This window comes from Salmo salar, chromosome ssa01 (assembly GCF_905237065.1).
Source record: "Salmo salar chromosome ssa01, Ssal_v3.1, whole genome shotgun sequence".
NCBI classification, from domain to species: Eukaryota; Metazoa; Chordata; class Actinopteri; order Salmoniformes; family Salmonidae; genus Salmo; species Salmo salar.
The window spans coordinates 156,663,255-156,685,097 of NC_059442.1; the positions used below are offsets into that span (position 1 = coordinate 156,663,255).

General features: G+C 43.2%; 1 protein-coding gene across 4 annotated transcripts; it reads right to left on the bottom strand.

The window, feature by feature from the left end:
- Nucleotides 1-1,176: 1,176 nt before the first annotated feature.
- On the bottom strand, nucleotides 1,177-20,309 carry LOC106569136 (RING finger protein 122). Of its 4 annotated transcripts, none has more exons than XM_045692905.1 (7): nucleotides 20,053-20,304; nucleotides 19,542-19,719; nucleotides 18,074-18,263; nucleotides 4,654-4,699; nucleotides 4,192-4,233; nucleotides 4,004-4,083; nucleotides 1,177-2,537 (listed from the first exon to the last, which is right to left on the bottom strand). In XM_045692905.1, the coding sequence occupies exons 3-7, from the start codon at nucleotides 18,181-18,183 to the stop codon at nucleotides 2,423-2,425; spliced, it is 393 nt and encodes a 130-aa protein (XP_045548861.1). In that variant the 5' UTR covers nucleotides 18,184-18,263; nucleotides 19,542-19,719; nucleotides 20,053-20,304; the 3' UTR covers nucleotides 1,177-2,422. The 4 variants fall into 4 exon arrangements, with proteins under 4 accessions (XP_045548861.1, XP_045548855.1, XP_045548843.1 ...); XM_045692899.1 differs by having other exon boundaries at nucleotides 4,004-4,086; nucleotides 20,053-20,300; XM_045692887.1 differs by having other exon boundaries at nucleotides 4,004-4,233; nucleotides 20,053-20,309.
- Nucleotides 20,310-21,843: the final 1,534 nt, after the last annotated feature.

Sequence of the window (21,843 nt, forward strand, 5' to 3'; positions counted from 1 at the left end):
TGGACTCCAATCAAGTTGTAGACACATCTCATGGATGATCAATGGAAACAAGATGCACCTGAGCTCAGTTTCAACTCTAATAGCAAAGGGGCTGAATACTTTAAGTTTTTTTTGGTTTGTTTTAAATACATTTGCCCCAAAAAATAAATGTTTTCGCTTTGTCATTATGGGGTATTGTGTATAGATTGCTGAAGAAACACATGTATTTAATACATTTTAGAACAAGGCTGTAACATACAAAATGTGGAAAAAGTCAAGGGGTCTGAATACTTTCTGAAGGCGCTATATGTAGGTCTCATAACCAGCCATAAAATAACGCAATGTATATCATAGGTCTAAATATGTCATGACAGTGTTATGACTATATTATAACTGGTTATGACAAGTTAAGACTGTCATAACGTGTTATGATGCTGTGTGTCAAGTCAAGTGTTACCCAAGTCGGTATATTCTGTCATTGTTATGTGAGATGTAGTCCATAGCTCACTATTGATCCACTTCATCTATATTATTTTATTTGTTTCAGAGGATCATATTACTGGGCTTATTGATTTATAGCTCGAGTTTTGTTTGTCCCTTATTAACCCTCAAGAATTAGGTAATCGCTTGATGACCATGGTAGAAAGAACCAAACTGTCCATATTGAGCCATCTATTTTAAATCAAGGGTTGGGATTAGGAGTGAGTTTAAGAGTAAAGGTTAGGCCAAATAGTTCAAATCATTACGTTTGAAAAGTGATCTGCTTCTGTCGTCTTCAGCATGGTCAGAAAGTGATGTAGCCTACCTCAAGACTTGGGCTGTGTCTGAAATGGCATTTATTTCTACTGCACCATGGGAATAGGGTACCATTTTGGAAACAGTCATATTCATTGATTTCTGGTGCGTAGTGTTCTGACCTAAAAACCCAGGAAAGACATGACTCATACAGGCCACCGTCTGCATCAATGGGACTATCCTCTAGTGACACTCCTGGTAGCTACAGGAAGGTACGACTCACTATCTGGGCATGGTAGAGAGCACGGAAGTAAAGAGCTTTCTAATCACAAATATGATTTTAACCCCTAACAGATTTGCTTGTCAGTTCTGACGATATTGTTGCTTTTGTTCGCTTTGCGATTGTCAATTCAAGAAAAGAGACTTGTTCGTTCACACAGCACAAACACGGTTGGACATGGATCAAAGCAGGACACATTGTATTTTCTCATATTTCCAAAAGCAGATATTGTACACATGGGGAATGTTTACTTTAACATTGGGCAGTGCCTGAGCTTCAGTACACGTTACCGCACAGAAAGGAATGGTTCCAAATCTCCCTTCACTTTACATATAATTAACTGGAAAGGCTTGTTTGGCAAGGAAATACTAGTCAGGATAAAAAAATGTAGTTGTTGGTCCCTCCTACAGTTCATAACAGGAGTGTATGTCACACCCACTTAATATAAGCAGGATGCAGACCTGACAGACACACAGACACGCACACACACATGGCATAGTCGGAAAATAATGTGTCACAATAATGATACCTGTATGTCATCATCCCCAGGCTGTAACATACTGGACATTGCAGATAGATATGCCATGAATAGAGCTGACACGATTCCTCACTCCAGATTTCAGAAAGGCATGTCTGTTCTACATCATATATTTCTATCTGGGCGTTCAGCAATACAGCCCTTGAGTTATCTCAAGTCCTCTTTTCACAGGTAGCCCCTCTTCCAGACAGTGACTGAGGGTTGAGAGCGGAGTTTTAGTCCCAGATTTTGTGGCTTTGTGAATCCATTCTCCATGAAGAAGTCTGTTGAAAAGTGGGCACGCTGGTGGAGTGCGTACTATATAGGCTCGAGCAGTCAGTCATTAAATTACTGATTCTACATGATAAGGTGTAGCATGACATACTACAGTACCATAATGGTAATAATTTGGTGGGTGCTTATATCTGTCCTATTTCATTTGTTTTTTGCATATCCCAACTCTCCCTGAGACACCCTCAGAGAGTGGGGTCACTGCCAGGGTCTGCCGTTATCGACCCTGGAGCAATTAGGGTTAAGTGCCTTTCTCAAGGGCACGTCGACAGATTTACACCTTGTCAGCTCGGGGATTCAAACAAGCAACCTGGCCCAACGCTCTAACTGCTAGGCTACCTGCCGCCCATGTGTCCCATCTCCTTATCAATACATGAGTGTGTGAAGTCTGAAGCTATGTTTCCCTATAGTTATGGTGTCATGTGGTTTCGTCACTGGTCCCTAATAACAGATTGTCAGGTCATTTTGCTTCAGCAATGTATAGTCCGTTCCGGGACCTCTAAACCAGTCTGTTCCTGTCGTACCACCATAGCAACATCCTACACCAGTCCTTTCCAGCTGCATCGTCATAGCATCTTGCTACACCACTCATTTCCAGCTGTATCGGCATAGCAACCCCACTACACCAGTTCATCCAGCAGTGTGCCCAGGCTGTGGCGTTGTTCAGGTGGCCCAGCGATGTGCTTGTTACACATGGGACACACACAGCGCACCTCCAGCCACTTCACCAGGCATCTGCAGGGGCAAGCAACAAGTCAGTACATGGAATCATGTAGTAAGCAAAAAAGTGTTAAACAAATATATATATTTTATATTATTCAAAGTAGCCACCCTTTGCCTTGATGACAGCTTTGCACACTCTTGGCATTCTCTCAACCAGCTTCATGAGGTAGTCACCTGGAACGCATTTCAATTAACGGGTTTGCCTTCTTAATGTGTTTGAGCCAGTTGTGTTGTAACAACGTAAGGGGGTATACAGAAGATAGCCCTATTTGGTAAAAGACCAAGTCCATATTATGTCAAGATCAGCTCAAATAAGCAAAGAGAAACGACAGTCCATCATTACTTTAAGATATGAAGGTCAGTCAATACGGAACATTAAGAACTTTGAAAGTTTCTTAAAACACAGTCGCAAAAACCATCAAGTGCTATGATGAAACTGGCTCTCATGAGGACCGCCACAGGAAAGGAAGACCCAGAGTTACCCCTACTGCAGAGGATAAGTTCATTAGAGTTACCAGTCTCAGAAATTGCCGCCCAAATAAATGGACATTTGACCGGTGGAAATCTGTCCTTTGGTCTGATGAGTCCAAATTTTTGATTTTTGGTTCCAACCGCCGTGTCTTTGTGAAACAGAGTAGGTGAACGGATGATCTCTGCATGTGTGTTTCCCACAGTGAAGCATGGAGGAGGAGGAGGTGTGATGGTGTGGGGGTGCTTTGCTGGTGACACTGTCTGTGATTTATTTAGAATTCAAGGCTCACTTAACCAGCATGGCTACCACAGCATCATGCAACGATACGCCATCCCATCTGGTTTGGGCTTAGTGGGACTATCATTTGTTTATCAACAGGACAATGACCCAACACACCTCCAGGTTGTGTAAGGGCTATTTGACCAAGAAGGAGAGTGATGGAGTGCTGCATCAGATGACCTGGCCTCTACAATCACCCGACCTCAACCCAATTGAGATGTTTTGGGATGAGTTGGACCGCAGAGTGAAGGAAAAGCAGCCAACAAGTGCTCAGCATATGTGGGAACTCCTTCAAGACTATTGGAAAAGCATTCCAGGTGAAGATGGTTGAGAGCATGCCAAGAGTGTGCAAAGCTGTCATCAAGGCAAATGGTGGCTATTTTGAAGAATCTAAAATATATTTTGATTTGTTTAACACTTTTTTGGTTACTACATGATCAATATATTTTGATTTAACACTTTTTTTTGGTTACTACATGATTCCATATGTGTTACTTCATAGTTTTGATGTCTTCGCTATTGTTCTACAATGTAGAAAATAGTAAAAAAATAAAGAAAAACCCTTGAATGATTAGGTACTGGTACTGTGTATGTACGCATGCAAACACACACACACACACCACCTCTAGCAATTTCACCAGGCACCTGTAGGACAAGCAACACCCCAGTAACACACACACAGGCACATCATTTATATCTGCTTAGTGTGTGGTGAGGTGACACTTGCCTCCGGTGAAAGGCATGTTGGCATGGCAATACTCCTAGCTCATCTTTCACTCTGAAGTCCTCCAAGCACACCGCACATGTCTGCTGTGATTGAGAGAAGGGGAGGGAGAGCAATGGGGAGAGAGAAAAATAAACCAGGGGATGAGAGAGAGCGAGAGAGAGAGAGACTAAACAGGTGACAGAACTAACCCCGTGTAGATTGAGTTTCTTTGTATCCCCTTTGAACACCACCTGTGAAAAAGCATAATTGATTAGAGCTAGAATTGCGAGACAAACATAGAATGAAACACATTTTTAGTTCAAAAGATGAAGGGATGTTTGATGACTAAAATATAATTTGGATGTTTCTGCACTCATCACTAGGGGGTCTGAGACAATGAGAATTGAGATGGCATTCCAGGCTGTCTTCATTGCAGTTACAATAGATTTCTCTAATGCATTCCTGAGATGTTAAACACTTCTCCAGGTGCTTCTGAAAATGTGCACAGCACGAATGCACTAAAGGTGATTTGGAATGGACCCTGAGTTTGTATGCAAAGATGTGATGATGTAACTGTGTTATACATGCAATGTGCTGAACATGACTGACTTTCAGAAGACACTCTGCAGTAATGTGACATCCTATCGCTGTGTTGTTGTGATATGGCTTACCGCTTTATATCCAAACCTCCCTCGTTGGGCCTGGTGCCTCAGTTTACTGGGTGGGAGGAGAGAGCAGAAAGAGAGGAGAGACTGTTAGTACAACTGAGTGAGAAGATGGACACACACACACACCAGCCATCTGAATCAACCTGTTTGAGTGACATCCGCTGACACTGGCAGCTTCCAACCAGAGCAATATACATAGGGATAGTTATGATGATATTTGTCATCTCAGTTTTGGGATTGACCAAATTCAATATTTTTTCATTAATTCCGTGTACAAATTACCATATACGCTACTACGTGTTTACCCAACAGATACATCTTAGTAAAGAGGCCCACACTCACTCAGTTTCAATGGGCCCCCTTTCCTCTCCTCTCTGCCATGGTGAAAGGACCACATTGTGGAGCAGAGAGGGTCATACCCTGGACACAGTGCTGTGTTGTTCACAGGTAGCCTACTGGTTAGAGTGTTGGACTAGTAACCGAAAGGTTGCAAGATTGAATCCCTGAGCTGACAAGGTAAAAATCTGTCGTTCTGCCACTGAACAAGGCAGTTAACCCACTGTTCCTAGGCCGTCATTGAAAATAAGAATTTGTTCTTAACGGACTTGCCTAGTAAAATAAAGAAAATGTTTTAAATAAAAGTCTCAAGAGCTCTTCAGACACCAGAGCAGTCTCCAGCTACCACTGTCATATATCCTCTTTGTCACAAGAGAAACACAACACACCACACCATACTTTTAGTTCCAGCCTGAGGCTGCTGCCTGAAGCCTTAAATAGACTCAGGGTCAAACCATGCTGATAAGCATTTGCAACTGATTGTTTGAGCTGGGAAATACTTAAGGACAGAGGAAACCAAGGGAGGGGTGAGGAGGGGGTCAGAAGGGGATCTCCCATGCCAACAATAGCCTGGACCCAATTCTGAGGACCTTTTTAGAGAAACCTTATTCACAGTAACAGTAATAACAGTCTCTCTCACACACACACTCACATCCATAGATGTATTCTCATAACTCAGGTCCCATCACTTACAGTGCCTTCAGAAAGTATTCAAACCCCATGACTTTTTCTACATTTTGTTACAGCCTGAATTTTAAATTGTTTAAATTGAGAGTTTTGGTCACTGGCCTTGTGTTTTAGGTTACTGTCCTGCTGAAAGGTGAATTCAACTCCCAGTATCTTGTGAAAAGCAGACTGAACCAGGTCAAGGTTTTTGCCTGTGCTTAGCTCCATTCCATTGATTTTTTTTTATCCTGAAACTCTCCAGTCCTTAATACTTACAAGCATACCCATAACATGATGCAGCCACCACCACACTCTTAAACAAAAGGGTTCCAAAAGACAGAATGATAGAACGATAAATAGAATGATAAATAGAGAAAGAGAGACTAAACAAAAATATAAACGCAACATGTAAAGTGTTTGTCCCATGTTTCATGTGCTGAAATAAATGATCCCAGACATTTTCCATATGCACAAAAAGTGTATTTCTCTCAAATGTTGTGCACAAATGTATTTACATACCTGTTAGTGAGCATTTATATTTTGCCAAGATAATCCATTCACCTGACAGGTGTGGCACATCAAGAAGCTGATTAAACAGCATGATCATTACACAGTTGCACCTTGTGCTGGGGGGCATTCAAAAATGGGCAATTTTGTCACACAACACAATGCCACAAATGTCTCAAGTTTTGAGGAAGTGTGAAATTGGCATACTGACTGTAGGAATCTCGACCAGAGCTTTTACCAGAGAACTGAATGTTAATTTCTCTACCATAATCCACCTCCAACGTCGTTTTAGAGAATTTGGCAGTACGTCCAACCGGCTTCACAACCGCAGACCACGTGTAACCACGCCAGCCCAGGACCTCCAAATCCGGCTTCTTCACCTGCGGGATCGTCTGAGACCAGGCACCCGGACAGCTGATGAAACCGTGGGTTTGCACAACTGAATAATTTCTGTACAAACTGTCAGAAACGGTCTCAGGGAAGCTCATCTGTGTGCACGTCGTCCTCACCAGGGTCTTGACCTGAGTAACCGAATTCAGTGGGAAAATAGTCACATTCGATGGCCACTGGCACGCTGGAGAAGTGTGCTCTTCAAGGATGAATCCTGGTTTCAAATGTACGGGCCAGATGGCAGACAGTGTGTATGGCGTTGTGTGGGCGAGCGGTTTGCTGATGTCAGCGTTGTGAACAGAGTGGCCCATGGTGGAGGTGGGGTTATGGTATGAGCAGGCATAAGCAATGGATAACAAACACGATTGCATTTTACCAATGGCAATTTGAATGCATAGAAATACCGTGACGAAATCCTGAAACCCATTGTCGTGCCATTCATCCACCCGCCATCACCTCATGTACGCATGATAATGCACAGCCCCATGTCGCAAGGATCTGTACACAATTCCTGGAAACGGAAAATGTCCCAGTTCTTCCATGGCCTGCGTACTCACCAGACATGTCACCATTTGAGCATGTTTGGGATGCTCTGGAACGATGTGTACGACGGCATGTTCCAGTTCCCGCCAATATCCAGCAACATCGCACAGCCATTGAAGAGGAGTGGGACAACATTCCACAGGCCACAATCAACAGATTGATCAACTCTATGTGAAGGAGATGTGTCACGCTGAATGAGGCAAATGGTGGTAACACCAGAAACTGACTGGGTTTCTGATCCACGCCCCTACTTTTTTTTAAAGGTATCTGTGATCAACAGATGCATATCTGTATTCCCAGTCATGTGAAATCCATAGATTAGGGCCTATTGAATTTATTTCAATTTACTGATTTCCTTGTATGAACTGTAACTCAGTAAAATATTTTAAATAAAAACGTGTTTTTGCGTAGATTCCGTGGCGCGGTTAGCTTTTAACAGCTAGGAAACGCCACTAAAAACAACAGTGCTAGGTGGCTGTACTACAGAAACACAGGTCGTCATTGTGGGAAAGACACATTGCTAAAACCTTTTTGTAAACAACTGGTTGCAGCAAAGAGCCAACCTGGATACTAAGGAGATCCTGAGGGAAATCGACGAGTACCAACAGCTTTACGCTATGGAGGAACAACATACTCCATCATGGAATGAGCAAGCTACCTCAAAAGAACTCTAACCCGACCAAAAAAATAAAGACTGATTCATCTACAGACACGGACGATTTACTTACCATTGAAGTAGAGGCCAGTGCTCTGGATGGAATCCATGCAACACTGTAAAAGTTGTGTGAGGAGGTAGCAGGGCTGAGGGGGAGTTTGGCATTTAGCCATAGTGAAATTCTCACGCTCCAAGGAGAGAACAAGGCACTCACAGCCAAGGTAAAAATCCACGATTCCAACATGGATTGTCTACTCAGGGAAAACAGGGTGATGAGGGAGTCGCTACTAGACATACAAAGTTGTAGCATGTGTGAAAATCTAATATTTTCTGGGATTCCTGAGGACGCATCCAAAAATCCAGAGGGCGCGATCAGAGAGTTCATGCAATCCGCCTTGAAACTTCCTCTAGAGACTGTAAACAAGGTGGCTTTCCACCGAGTACACAGACTTGGAGCTCGGAGCGACAAGACCAAGGGTCCCCGACCGATCATCGCAAAAATTGAACACTACCAACAAAAGGAGCTGATCAAAAGCAGGGGAAGGGAGCTTAAAGGGACCAAATTCAGTCTCGATGACCAATTTCCAAGGGAGATAAACGAACGTCGCAAGAGGCTGTATCCTGTGCAGAGGCATCAGAGGGAGAGGGGTAAGCTGCCTTTCTCATTGTGGACAAACTCTTTATAGATGGACAGCTATTCCGAGACAACTCCATAACACCCTGGCTGTACTAAATTCTACAGGTACTTCAGGTTACGAAAAAAGAAAGTATGGGAACTGTAAAAATATCTGAACACTATGAAGTGGATATGAACATACATGTTCTCAATTACATGCTCACTTACACATACGGACTTATACATACACACTTGATCTCGCTCACTTCTCTCACTCTCTCCCCTCTCTTTATTGTCGAGAACTGTTCTATAATTTAATATGTTTCTTGGTTGTCTATCTTTTCTATGTCTTTGTCTACATGTTTATATATGTTTACAACAAGCAAGGGGAAGATATAAGAATAGGGACATTGGGGAATAATAAGATATTGTACGGGATACATTTGTACTGTAGTGAAGCCATCTCTATAGTAACCCTAACCCTAACCCTAAGGGGTGAAATAAGTATAGCCAGTTATAATTGTAATGGTTTAGCAGATTATAAAAAAAGAACATCAGTCTTTACGTGGCTAAAAGAAAAGGAATATAACATATACTGTTTACAGGATACTCACTACATATTTAGATGAAGTTGCGTGGAAAAAGGAATGTGGTGGTGAAATAATTTTCTGTCATGGACAAAGGAACTCAAAAGGTGTGATGATATTAATGAACAGAAATGTCAATCTGAATGTGCAAATAGTCAGGAAAGAGTCGCAAGGAAGGTGGATCTTTTTGAATATGAAAGTGGACAAAAAAAGAGATTTGGCTCATTAATCTATGGTTCAAATCAGGATGATCCATACTTCTTTGAAAATATTTATACCAATTTATTGAACTTACAGGCAACAAATGATCAAATCATTATGGTGGGAGACTATAACACAGTTTTAAGTACCTCAATGGACCATAAAGGAAATCACTCTACAAACTATCATCACCGTACCCTAAGGAAATTACAAATATTATGGACACATTAGAAATAGTGGATATTTGGAGACTAAAAAACCCAACCTAGTGAGATATACATGGAGGAGACTTAATCAAGCTAGTCATCTTGACTACTTTCTTGTCTCTTTCACTCTTGCATCAAAGGTTGAAAAAGTTTTAATAGGAGACAGAATGCGATCGGATCATCATCTAATTGGCCTTCACATAACTCTTATAGAATTTCCATGTGGACAGGGATATTGGAAATTTAATCAAAGTTTACTGGAGGACAACTTATTTTTAACTAAGACAAAATAATTCATAACTGAATTGTTCCAGTACGATATAGGTTCAGCAAATCCCTTTATTGTTTGGGATACCTTTAAATGTACCTTCAGAGGTCCTTATATTCAATATTCATCAATAATAAAAAGGCAGCTTCTGGCTAAAGAGACAGGACTAACAAGGGAAATACATTAACTAATACTGCGGGTAGATAGCAATAAAAATGATACTACAGAGATACAAAATAAGTGAGAGGAAAAACAAAAAGAACTTGAGGAACTTATTCAAGAACAATCTAATGTAATCTATTACAAAAATAAAGAACTGGATGGAATATGGAGAAAAATGCACATCAATCATCTATGATTCTCCAAATTATATTTTAAGAGGAAACAAAATATTTTAAGCAGATGTTCTCTTTTCCGTCTCATCCTCTCCCACTGAATGAAGATTACGTTAATGAATTCTTTCCAAATAATACAAAAAAAAATTAACAAATGTACAGAAAGATCAGTGCGAAGGCCAAATTACAGAGGAAGAACCTTTTGAGGCTATTAAACCCTTTCAGTCTGGAAAAACCCCAGGGCTTGATGGCATACCGGTAGAGGTATATCATGCCTTTTTTTTATATACTAACATCTCCATTGTTAGATTGTTTTAACTACTCCTATATAAATGGTAGTCTGTCAGGTATTCAGCGGGAAGGTCTGATTTCACTATTATTAAAACAAGACTCAGATGGCAAATATAAAGATCCAGTCTATTTAAAAAACTGGAGGCCCCTTACACTTCAATGTTGTGATGCAAAAATACTAGTGAAATGCATAGCACTCAGAATTAAAAAAGTTTTACCAGGTATTGTTCATCCTGATCAGACAGTTTTTTTACGTGGACGATACATTGGAGATTACTAGAAATAATAGATCATGAAACATCTAAGAAGCCAGGCCTGGTATTTATAGCGGATTTTGAAAAGGAATTTGATAAAGTAAGACTGGATTTTATTTATAAATGCCAGGATTTTTTCAATTTCGGTGATTGTCTTATAAAATGGGTAAAAGTTATGTATAGCAACCCCAGGAGTAAAATAGTAAATAACGGCTACTTCTCAGAGTTTTGAATTGTCAAGAGGAGTTAAACAAGGGTGTCCACTGTCACCATATCTATTCGTTATGGCCATCGAAATGCTAGCTATTAAAATCAGATCTAATAACAACATTAGAGGATTAGAAATCCAAGGCTTAAAAACAAAGGTGTGCATGTATGCCGATGACTCAACTTTTATATTAAGTCCGCAAGCTAGATCCCTGCAGTGTCTCATTGAAGATCTAGATAACTTTTCTGGACTCTCTGGACTAAAACCTAATTATGATAAGTGTACAATAAATACGTATTGGATCTTTAAAAAATACAACTTTTACATTACCCTGCAGTTTACCTATAAAATGGGCTGACGGTGAAGTAGACATACTTGGTATTCATATCACAAAATATATAAATAAGCTCTCCATAATGAATTTCAATACAAAACTTGTAAAAATAGACAAGATCCTGCAACCATGGAAAGGTAAATACCTGTCTATTTATGGAAAAATTGCCCTGATTAACTCCTTAGTCATATCTCATTTTACTCACTTACTTATGGCGCTGCCTACTCCTGATGATTTGTTTTTCAAATCATATGACTAAAAAAATATTTTGTTTTATCTGGGATGCTAAACCAGACAAAATAAAGCATGCCTATCTATATAATGAATAGGGTGGGTTGAGATTAATAAATGGTTCTCAAGTAGATTACTAAGAAAACTCATCCATTGTTTAAAAATTGCCTTTGTGCAGATTGCCATGTCTCATTTTCGATTAATTGAAAATTATACTTTTTTCAAAGTATCTCTCTTTTTCAAACAAGCATTGCAGAGCTGGCTACAATTTCAATTTCATCCCCTTGAAAAGATAGGACAAATATTACAACAAATATTATGGCTGAACTCAAATGTGCTGGTTGATAAAATACCTGTATTTATGGGAAAGATGGTTGAAATGGATATTTTGTTCTTAAATTATATTGTAAACTGGAATGGTAGAGTTATGTCTTTCATGGAGTTATCAGAATTGTATGGGAAGGTCTGCTCAATCCAAGAGTACAACCAATTGATTACCGCATTAACCCAAAAATGGAGGAGGCAGGTGGCAGCGTGAGGAGGTAGGGAACTGGTCTGTCTGCCCAATTTAAAGTATCAAAACTGGCAGAGGGATAAAAATAGCATAAATAGGAAAGTATATCAGTTTAATTTGAGGACCAGGATGTTGACAACTGTGCCATACAGATTCAAAAATCTCTTCCCAACTATTTTTCATATACCAATTCCATGGTACAGGGTCTATGAGTTGATATTTGAAATTATGCAAGATTCAAGACTTCGTGCTTTTCAGCTAAAATTATTATATAGAATTCTTACCACCTACAAAATGTTGAATATTTGGGGCATAAAATCATCAAAGCTCTGCAGATTGTGAGGTGAGGATACTGAATCAATAGAACATTTATTTTGGTATTGCCCTCAGGTAGCCTGTTTCTGGTCTCAGGTTCAGGAATGGCAAAAAATGCATAACATTGATCCAAAATTGACCCTAGAATTGACTAGGGTAATTGACTGTTAGGAGATCTGGAGAGACCGGCTCAGTCAATTACTAATATACTAATACTCGTAGTAAAAGTATTTATCTTCAACTCACAATCTGTGGATTCTATTCGATTAGATAGACTGAAATCGTATATGTTAAACATCACAGCATAGTTGAAAGATATATGGTGCAGAGAAATCCAAAGAGGGTGACCAGCAGAGATAGGTGGGATGGGCTGAGGGAAGCTGAGGGTTGGGATGTGGAATTGGAGACAAGTGGGAGTGGAGTTGCTGGGCGGAAGATAGAATGACGGTCAAAGATAAAAGTATAAAAATAAATTCAAAATAAAACATAATAAAAAATTTGTTTGAATAACACTGAGGGGCTGTTTTTTTTTACAGCTAATGCCAGTTTGCCTGAGGCCATGCAGGTGTTTGTACACATGCATATATATATTTTTAAATTTAACTAGGCAAGTCAATTAAGAACAAATTCTTATTTATAATGGCGGCCTAGGAACAGTGGTTTAACTGCCTTGTTCAGGGGCAGAAGGACAGATTTTTACCTGGTCAGCTCGGGGATTTGATCTAACAAACTTTCGGATACTGGCCCAATGCTCTAACCACTAGGCTACCTGCCGCATATACACACACTCCCATTCAAATACACACATACACAGACACATGTAAATAGTGCCAGACATGCCCTCAAACATATACAGTTGGTCTTGCTGTTATGATTTTAGTTGTCCTTGATGTCCTTTGTTTTTTGCATTGTTGTTTTCTGTTTTCCTTTGTCTTTTTCTTTTTTCTCTTTAGTAAATTTTCTTGGTTGTTGGTGCATAGGGGGGTTCTTGGGGGTGGGGAATGGAATTAATTGTATTTTGTATTTGTTATATCTAGCCTAGCTGTAGAAGAACGCACGTCTGCACGGTTTCACATTGTACATCACTCTGTCGTTTAATGACATGTGCCACTCATCCTGACAACCCATTCATCCATAAAGCAGCACACTGTCGTAAACCATAACAACGTACAGTATGACGTACAGCACGTCGTACCATACATAACATTTCCCCCCCCCTTTCCAAAACCAGGGACTGGTACCATATATAAAATGTCCATAGGGCAAGAACCTAGAGTGATACCTGTAAGAAATAAAACATTAATCTTTAAACAGAAGGACTCTCCAAACTAACCAGTTCAGTCCATTAACCTGGAGATTGACTAAGACACCTACCGGAGCCTAAGAATGAAAAGAGGTTAAGTAGTCCCCCAGATGAGCAGGGAGAGTTCGTGCCCGCATAGGCCTTTCTTCAACCGCCACCGCTTGTGGCTCTGGCCCTTGGGGAGCCCGTAGAGGCTGGGGCTCGGGTGGTAGTGGTGGGGGAGGTCCATCCGGTGGCGTCTCTGGCCTGCATGTCTGTTCTGTGTGCATTCGTATTCCTTGAGGAGCAGGGACTTTCCTGAGGTGGCTGGTGTGCCAGCGTGATCCATTGCTCAACATGAATGTGGCGGGCCCCAGTTGTCGACTGACCTGCAGGGGTTCCGACCAGAATGAGGCCATTTTGTTGCACCACTGAGGCCGTCGGGCTCGGACCCAGTCAGACACTTGGATGATCGACTTCTTCACCCTGTGTGCCTTGTCAAAACGCTGTTTCATTGCTCTTTGGTGCCTGGTCACTGCCTGCTGTTCTTGGGTGCACCTAGTCGCCGGTTCTGCAACTCACTGTGTTCTGAGTCTATCCAGTGGCAGTTCCATCTCACGACCTAGCATGAGGGATGCCGGGGAGGCCTGTGTTGTTGTGTGTTTGCTTGCTCTGTAGTGCATTAGCGTTTGATTCAAAGCAGTTTGGAACGTGCACCCCTGGACCAGGTGCGCTCTGATGCCGTTCTTCAGCGTTTGGTTGAAGCGTTCCATCCCTCCGTTAGCTTGTGGGTTGTAGTAGGCCGTGCGGATGTGTTTGATTCCCTTGTTGCTGAGATATGAGGAGAACTCGGCAGAGATTAGCTGGGGCCCATTGTCCGTGGTAAGGGTGAGGGGCAGGCCCCACCTTGTGAACAGGCTGTCTAGGATGTCCACGATGGCCTGTGCTGTGACAGTTCCGACAGGAACCACTTCTGGCCACTTAGAGTCGAGGTCATACACCACCACCAGGAAGCGCTGATGGTGAGGGACTGCGTGACCATGGATCTCGCCACAGATGTCCAGTTGGATGTGCTCCCAGGGGCGGGACGGCCATGCGAGAGGCTGCAGGGGGGGTGGGGCGGACTATCCTGTTTTCCCACTGAGGAGGCATGCAGCACAATCCCTGACCAGGGCTTCAATGTCGTGGTCGATGCCTGGCCACCACACAAGGTCTCGACATCGCTGTTTGACCTTCACTATGCCCAAGTGCCCCTCGTGCGCCATGGATAGAACATGCGCACGCAGACCACTTGGGACCACAGTGCAAAACCCTCGAGAGACACAGACTTCTTCCCAGCAAGACAGTTCGTGCTTCACCCTGGCGAAAGTCGCCAGCTCTTCCGGCACGTGTGCTGGCCATCCAGTGCGTATGTAGGTGCGCAGGGTAGACAGTGTGGGATCCTGTTCCGATGCTTGCTTCTGCTCCTCCAGTGAGACGACTGACTGAGAGGAGCGTAAAGCATTTGTACGAGCTCTGTTTCGTTGTCGTCTGGCAAGACGGTCGGAGTAGGAGCGTCAAAGGAGCGTGAGAGGAGGTCTGCCACCACGTTATCCCTCCCTGGAGTGAACTTCAGCTGATAGTCGTACTGTCTGAGGCGGTCGGCCCATCTGTGCAGCCGAAGTGGCTTGTGGCCAGTTCCTGATGCCGACAGTAGCGTTGTGAGGGACTGGTGGTCGGTTCGGAGCGTGAACAGACGGCCATAGAGGTAGAGGTGCCACCTTTCGCACGCCCAGACACAGGCCAGTGCTTCTGGTTCGCCCACAGAGTACCGTTGTTCTGTGGGGCTCAGGGCCCTTGAAGCGAAGGCGACGGGCCTCTCAATGCCATTCTGCAGCTGTGAGAGGACAGCTCCTAGTGCTCCAGCTGAGGCGTCACATGTGACAATGGTGGGGCAGACGGGGTCAAAGTGAGCCAAGACTGGGGCTGTGGTGAGCTGGCTCTTCAGTGAGCGGACCGCGTCTGAGCAGGCTGCCGTCCAGGCCCATGGCTCATCCTTCTTGAGGAGCTGGCGAAGGGGCGCTGTGGTCTGGGAGTAGTGGGGCAGAAACCGGAGGTAGTAGGCTGTCATGCCCAAGAATGATGCCACCTGAGAGGCTGAGGTCGGTTCCGGGATCCTGTGGACGGCTTCAATGTTCGACATGAGTGGGGCAATGCCTTTGGCCGACAGGCGGAACCCCACAAACTTGACGGCTGGAGCTGCAAAGGTGCACTTTCCACCGTTAAGGGTCAGGTTGTTTTGCAGTAGAGCGCTGAATACTCTGTGGAGTCGATAATCATGGATGTGGAGGTCAGGACCGTGGACCACGATGTCATCCAGATAGACCACCACCCCAGGTATTCCAGCGAGGATGGTGCTCATCACCTTCTGGAAGCAGCTGGGGGCGGAGTTAAGTCCAAAAGGCATGCGTGTATATCTGAACACGCCAGCATGTGTGACAAAGGTAGTGAGATCTCTGCTATCTTAATGGAGGGGTACCTGAAGATAACCCTGACGAAGGTCAAGCTTCGTGAAGATCTTGGAGCCATGGAATTGTGCGGTCAGCTCCTCAGCTGTAGGCAACGGGTACTTATCCGGGACAACGGCCTTGTTCACAGCATGAAGATCCACGCAGGTCCGGATTCCACCTGACTTTTTGGTTGCAATGACTAAGTTTGAAATCCAGGGGGCAGCGTTGACTGGCTCAATGATGCCTGCATCCAACTGTGCCTGGAGATCTTTTGTGACGTCATCACGCAGTGCAAAGGGAATGCGCCGTAGGGGCTGCATGACTGGGGTCACTTCCGGATTCACTAGGGGCCTGTGAGTAAAGGCTGTGAGGCAGCCCAGTCCATCAAAAAGAGTTGGCCAGTTCTGTTGCCATGTGCAGGTAACCTGGTGGATAGCTGACCCACTGTCATCTCTCAGCGTGAATCCCAAGCCTGTGAAGAGGTCAAGGCCCAAGAGGTTGGCACCCCGCTTTGCAACATGAAATGTGAATGATGGCAGATGCTTGGTGCCGTAGTGTACTGGGACCTGGAGGGTGCCTACAATGTCTATCTTGGATCTACCGTACCCACACAGGGCAGTGGAGGGCTGTTGGAGTGGTAGGTGACTGAAAAACTTGTAGTAAGTGGCAAGGTTGAGCAATGACACCGCAGCGCCAGTATCCAGCAGCAAAGGCAAACCCACCTCACCCAGCTGCACAGTGCATGTCCTGAATGACACATGGTTGGTGGAGACAGTTCGAATTTCCGTGCGTTCATGTTGAGAGTGAGATGAAACTAAGGGCCTGTGCTGGGTGGAGCTAGTAGCTGGGGCAGAACGACACAGTTTTGCAAAGTGATTGTATTTTGAACAGGTCTTGCATATTTTCCCACGGGCTGGGCAGTTTGAAGCCCTTGAATTGTGAGAACTAGCCTCGCAGTTGCCACAGCTACTTCTGTTCGTTTGTCTGTGTGCCTGCTGCACGGGCATGCCGGTGTCTGTGTCAATGCAGCTATCAACGTGGGAGGCCATGCACAGCGCGTGATCGTTGTAGTGCGCCTGCTCGGGCTGAAGCTGCTGTGTGAGAATGGCTGGGGGCCGAGTGTATGCTGCAGATCTGTCTGTTAGCATAGTAGAGCATTCCAACGCCGCTTCAACCTGGAGTGCTATTTTAATAGCTCCATCTAGTTGTAAATTATCCGATTCCAAAAGCAGTTTCTCCCTTGTCTTTTCACATAACGTCCCCTCTATCAACTGATCCCTGATGATCTCGTCCTGAAGTGTCCCATAGTTACAAGAGCTAGCCAAATCCCTCAGATTAGCCACGTAGCTTTGAATGGACTCACCCGGCCGTTGGTGTCTCTTCCGTAGCCGGTAGCGTCGGAGGAGCACTCGCTCTTTCCCGGCGAAGTGGTTCCGTAGGAGGCTGACTGCAGCAGTGAATGTAAAGCGCTCTGAAAATCCTTTGTCCCTCTGTACCGAGGCAGTGACGGAGCAGTGCTGTCCTCCGCTTGTCGGAGATTGTAGAAAAGTCCATAGCTTCGATATAAGTGTTAAAGCTATCAAGCCAGTTATTCCACGGGACTGGAGGTTCGCCAGGCACGGCGAGGAATGGTGCCGGCGGTGGTAAACTGAATTCAGCCATCTTCGTCGCCAATGTTATATCTAGCCTAGCTGTAGAAGAACGCACGTCTGCACGGTTTCACATTGTACATCACTCTGTCGTTTAATGACATGTGCCACTCATCCTGACAACCCATTCATCCATAAAGCAGCACACTGTCGTAAACCATAACAACGTACAGTATGACGTAAAGCACGTCGTACCATACATAACAGTATTATTATTTATTTATGATTATTTTTTATTTAATTTTTTCTTGGGTTTGGGGAACTGTGGGGGATCTTGGAGGGTTTGGGTCCCCGTTTTTGGCCTTGTGGGAGATCTGTCGACGTGCCCTTGAGCAGGGCGTTGACCCTGGATGCTTCTGTGTGTCGCTCTGAATGGGAGTCTGTTGGATGACTGGTGTAGTGTAGTTGAGCGTCTTCACTGCAAGTATATTGTATGTTTTGGATATTCAATAAAAATAAAATATTTATAAAAATATAAAAAAATGTTGAAATTGTTGTTTATATTTGTGTTCAGTGAAGATAGCTAGATAGGAGGGATATGTTTACCTGATGAAGTAGCAGCAGAAGATGAGGCTCAGCACGAAGACGAAGACTCCGGTCCCGAAGATGACCATATAAATGTTGAGAGGAAGGTTCTGGAATGCTACGGTAGACATGACTCCTGACCTCTAGCCTCCGACCTGCTGTGACCTCTGATCCTTCACCTCTGACGGTTAACCAGACACACACATACACCCTGGAGGGAGACACCTTTTGTTTTTAATGTTCATCACAAATAAAGAAAAGCACATACAGTAACCATAACACAAAACCACACACACACACACACACACACACACACACACACAGAAACAGTATCTAACCCAGGCTGTCTCTGTTGGTGGGTGAGGGTTCAGGCAACAAGCCCTGGTAAAAGCAGGAAGTGATGCAGTCTGGCTGTTGTGCAGCTGCCAGGATGTAGACTCTGAAGGTATAAGCATGCCCCTAGACACTGATGAAAGGTCAGTTAGTATCTAATGGAAGGTTAGTAAGGATTGGGGGAGGAACAATGATCATAGATCTCTGACTGTTGTCTATGTATGGGCTTACTGATGCCCTAGTCCTCTGTAAGACTGGACAGCACGAATGCCTCTAGCGGTATTGTCAGGCAAGTACAACAACCTACACACACACACATACATACTGACACAGGCATGCCATTGGCTACAGACACTGTTTACATGCCTAAGCTCTATTAGTCAAGAGGCACATGGTCAGTTCATTGGCTAAGAGAACAGAGATCACAGGGGTGCACGCCGCCTCCAACCCAAATAAGGAAGGGGTTCACTATTAATGTCAACGTTATGCATTACCTCTCAGGCAGAGTATAAAATCCCCTTGGGTGTGCATGCACACACACACACTGCAGGTTTGTGGTGTGTGTGTATCTGTGTGTGTGCCTGCACACTCTAATGGGCAGATGTTGGTGTGGGTCACTGAAACTGGATATGAGACTGATTTTGAAACACTTCATCCAGTTTCTTTGCTAAGAGTATCTAAAGATAAATGTATAGGTGTGTGTAATATAAAGCAGATAATCATTCTGAACAAAGTTTATTCTTGTCCTAAACTTGTCCTAAACACACTTGGATATCAAGAACTGTCTGCGCAAAAAAGTTAAGTTGTGCACACTGCACATTCATGGTGACGTCAAGTCACCAAGGGACAATGACATGATAACATCATGATGATCTTAGTCTATAATGTATTTATCAACGGAGGATATGTATCGTCGACGTTCCAATGTATTAGAAAATATGATATATACTGAATCCAAGTAATCCTAGTGTTATCCGCTAAAATTGCGCATTATCATACAGTTTCTCATTTAAAAAAAGTCAAATGGTGTCAGCTCATAAATCTTCTTCTAGCATGACCATCAAAACAATGCAATATCACACAGTGATTAAGTAAATCTTTTGAAAAACAAGAAACGTTCAGAGAAACAAATGTGTCCTTATGCTTAAATGCTTACCGTTAGAAATGAAAAAGCCCATCAATAGCGCAGGCAGACTTTCCCTCGATGGTAGAACATTTTCTATTCTTCATCAACAACACTGGATCGTCGTGTCTGGCTCGTCCGGCAGCGCGTCACATCTCACATCTGGACTATTCTCTCTGTCTTTTTCTTCTCTCTCTCTCTCTCTGGCCCTCTTTTACAATGTCCCACCCCAAACAGACAAACGATTAATTTTTTTTTTTTTAATCTTCCCACTGGTCAACAACTGGATGAATCAACGTTATTTCCACGTCATTTCAAGAATTGCAAAACGCCAACAACTTAAGGGAATTTCTTTTCTCCCGTTGATTTCACGTTCAATTCACGTTAGTTGACAACTCAAGCAAATGTAAATCGAAACTAGACTTTGAACTTACGTCTGTGCCCAGTGGCTTGCCATGAGACATTAAATGTGAGACAAAAAAAGACTTCGAAAAAAAAGTTGACAGGCAGATGCAAGTGATGAGTGATGTGTATCGTATCTTACCACATCTGTGCTGGGTTGCATCTGTAGACAATTTGGCTTGAGGGTTCTACATCTGTCGTTATTATCCTAAGGACACAAGTCCTGCCTTGGTATCGTCATACACATCATTACCGTTACAGCTACAATTGCTGCTAATGTTGATGAATGCGAGGATTGGAAACAATTCCTTTTTCTTGCCTCCTCTCTCCACCCCCGCCCTTTCACAATGAGAGAGACGCGTGGAGGCGCGTAGACATCTGAGACGGAGCTTGAAGTTCAGACAGTACGTTGTTTTCAGTGCTGCTAAGCTGATGTTATGCATTATGATGCATATATTGAACATAGTACACAGCGTTGTACGAGATCTTCAGTTTCTTGGCAATTTCTCGCATGGAATGCCTTCATTTCTCAGAACAAGAATAGACTGACAAGTTTCAGAAGAAAGTTATTTGTTTCTGGCCATTTTGAGCCTGTACTGAACCAAATGCTGATGCTCCAGATACTCAAATAGTCTAAAGGCCAGTTTTATTGCTTCTTTAATCAGTACAACCGTTTTCAGCTGTGCTAACATAATTGCAAAAGGGTTTTCTAATGATCAATTAGCCTTTTAAAATGATAAACTTGGATTAGCTAACACAATGTGCCATTGGAACACAGGAGTGATGGTTGCTGATAATGGGTCTCTGTACGCCTATGTAGATATTCAATAACAAATCAGCCGTTTCCAGCTACAATAGTCATTTACAACATTAACAATGTCTACACTGTATTTCTGATCAATTTTATGTTATGTTAATGGACAAAAAATGAGCTTTTCTTTCAAAAACAAGGACATTTCTAAGTGACCCCAAACTTTTGAACGGTAGTGTACCTATAAAACAGATACAATTTTATACTGTTCAACAACATTTTACACCAGGTGAAAAAGTTTTCACTAGTGGACAATGTTTCATCATCTCACACAGTGGCTGTACTGTGTACCAATCTCTGTACCAATCTCATGAACCATCTAAGAACTTGAACCATGATGAAGACCAAACACTGCTGTCAAGTCCCAACTATGTATATGAGCAGGAAATGACTCATGGCCTTGTACTGATGTCTGCTACATGTCAGAAAGAGGAACCCAAATACCACCAACAACATATAAACCTGTCATCAGGATGTTTGCGATATGCCAGTTTGGTTCCTGCATGGCTGAATGTTTTAGCCCTGTGGTTCCAAGACTGTTCAGTGCTGTTGAGCTAACATACAAAGTCAAACAGACGTATGTGTCTAGAATGTAGTCTAACGCCGTGGCCCTGACCTCCAGTCCAAGCAGTATGACGCCTGTTTTAACATATCATATCGTATTCTTCAATCAAGACTTCAGTTGAATCAGGTGTGTTATTTAAGGCTTGGCACCTATGGTTTTTCTGCACGAAGAGCAAAAAGCCTGCAAAGTGGTATACCCTTTACAATCCATCACTTGGCAAAAGAAGACCACAGCACCAGTGAACATATCTCACATACATTCAAGGCCTGATAGGGGATGGATGAAGACAAGTGGCTTTCAACCACCGTAGCAACTTGGGGAAGCTTATGGTTGATTGTCATGCAGCCAAATGATGATGATGAGGCTACATGAGCTTGGAGCCAATAATAACCATATGGCAATTATGGCAACTGTGTTCATTCTATACAACGCAAATTGCCTCTAAACACGCTCAGCTTTTAGTCTGGGGTAAAGCTGCATCCATCCAATACAAGCCTAATCATGGACAATAGAGTCTTACACATAGACAATAGAGTTATACAATATTGTGTGTAGTG

Bases quoted from the DNA above. Each gene is read 5' to 3' on its own strand.
- LOC106569136 (XM_045692887.1), bottom strand. From the start codon at position 18,183: ATGTCTACCGTAGCATTCCAGAACCTTCCTCTCAACATTTATATGGTC. The intron at 4,700-18,073 runs GTAAACATATCC...CCTCCCACCCAG, and splicing joins TTCTGCTGCTACTTCATCAG to TAAACTGAGGCACCAGGCCC. The intron at 4,234-4,653 runs GTAAGCCATATC...GCTTTTTCACAG, and splicing joins GGAGGTTTGGATATAAAGCG to GTGGTGTTCAAAGGGGATAC.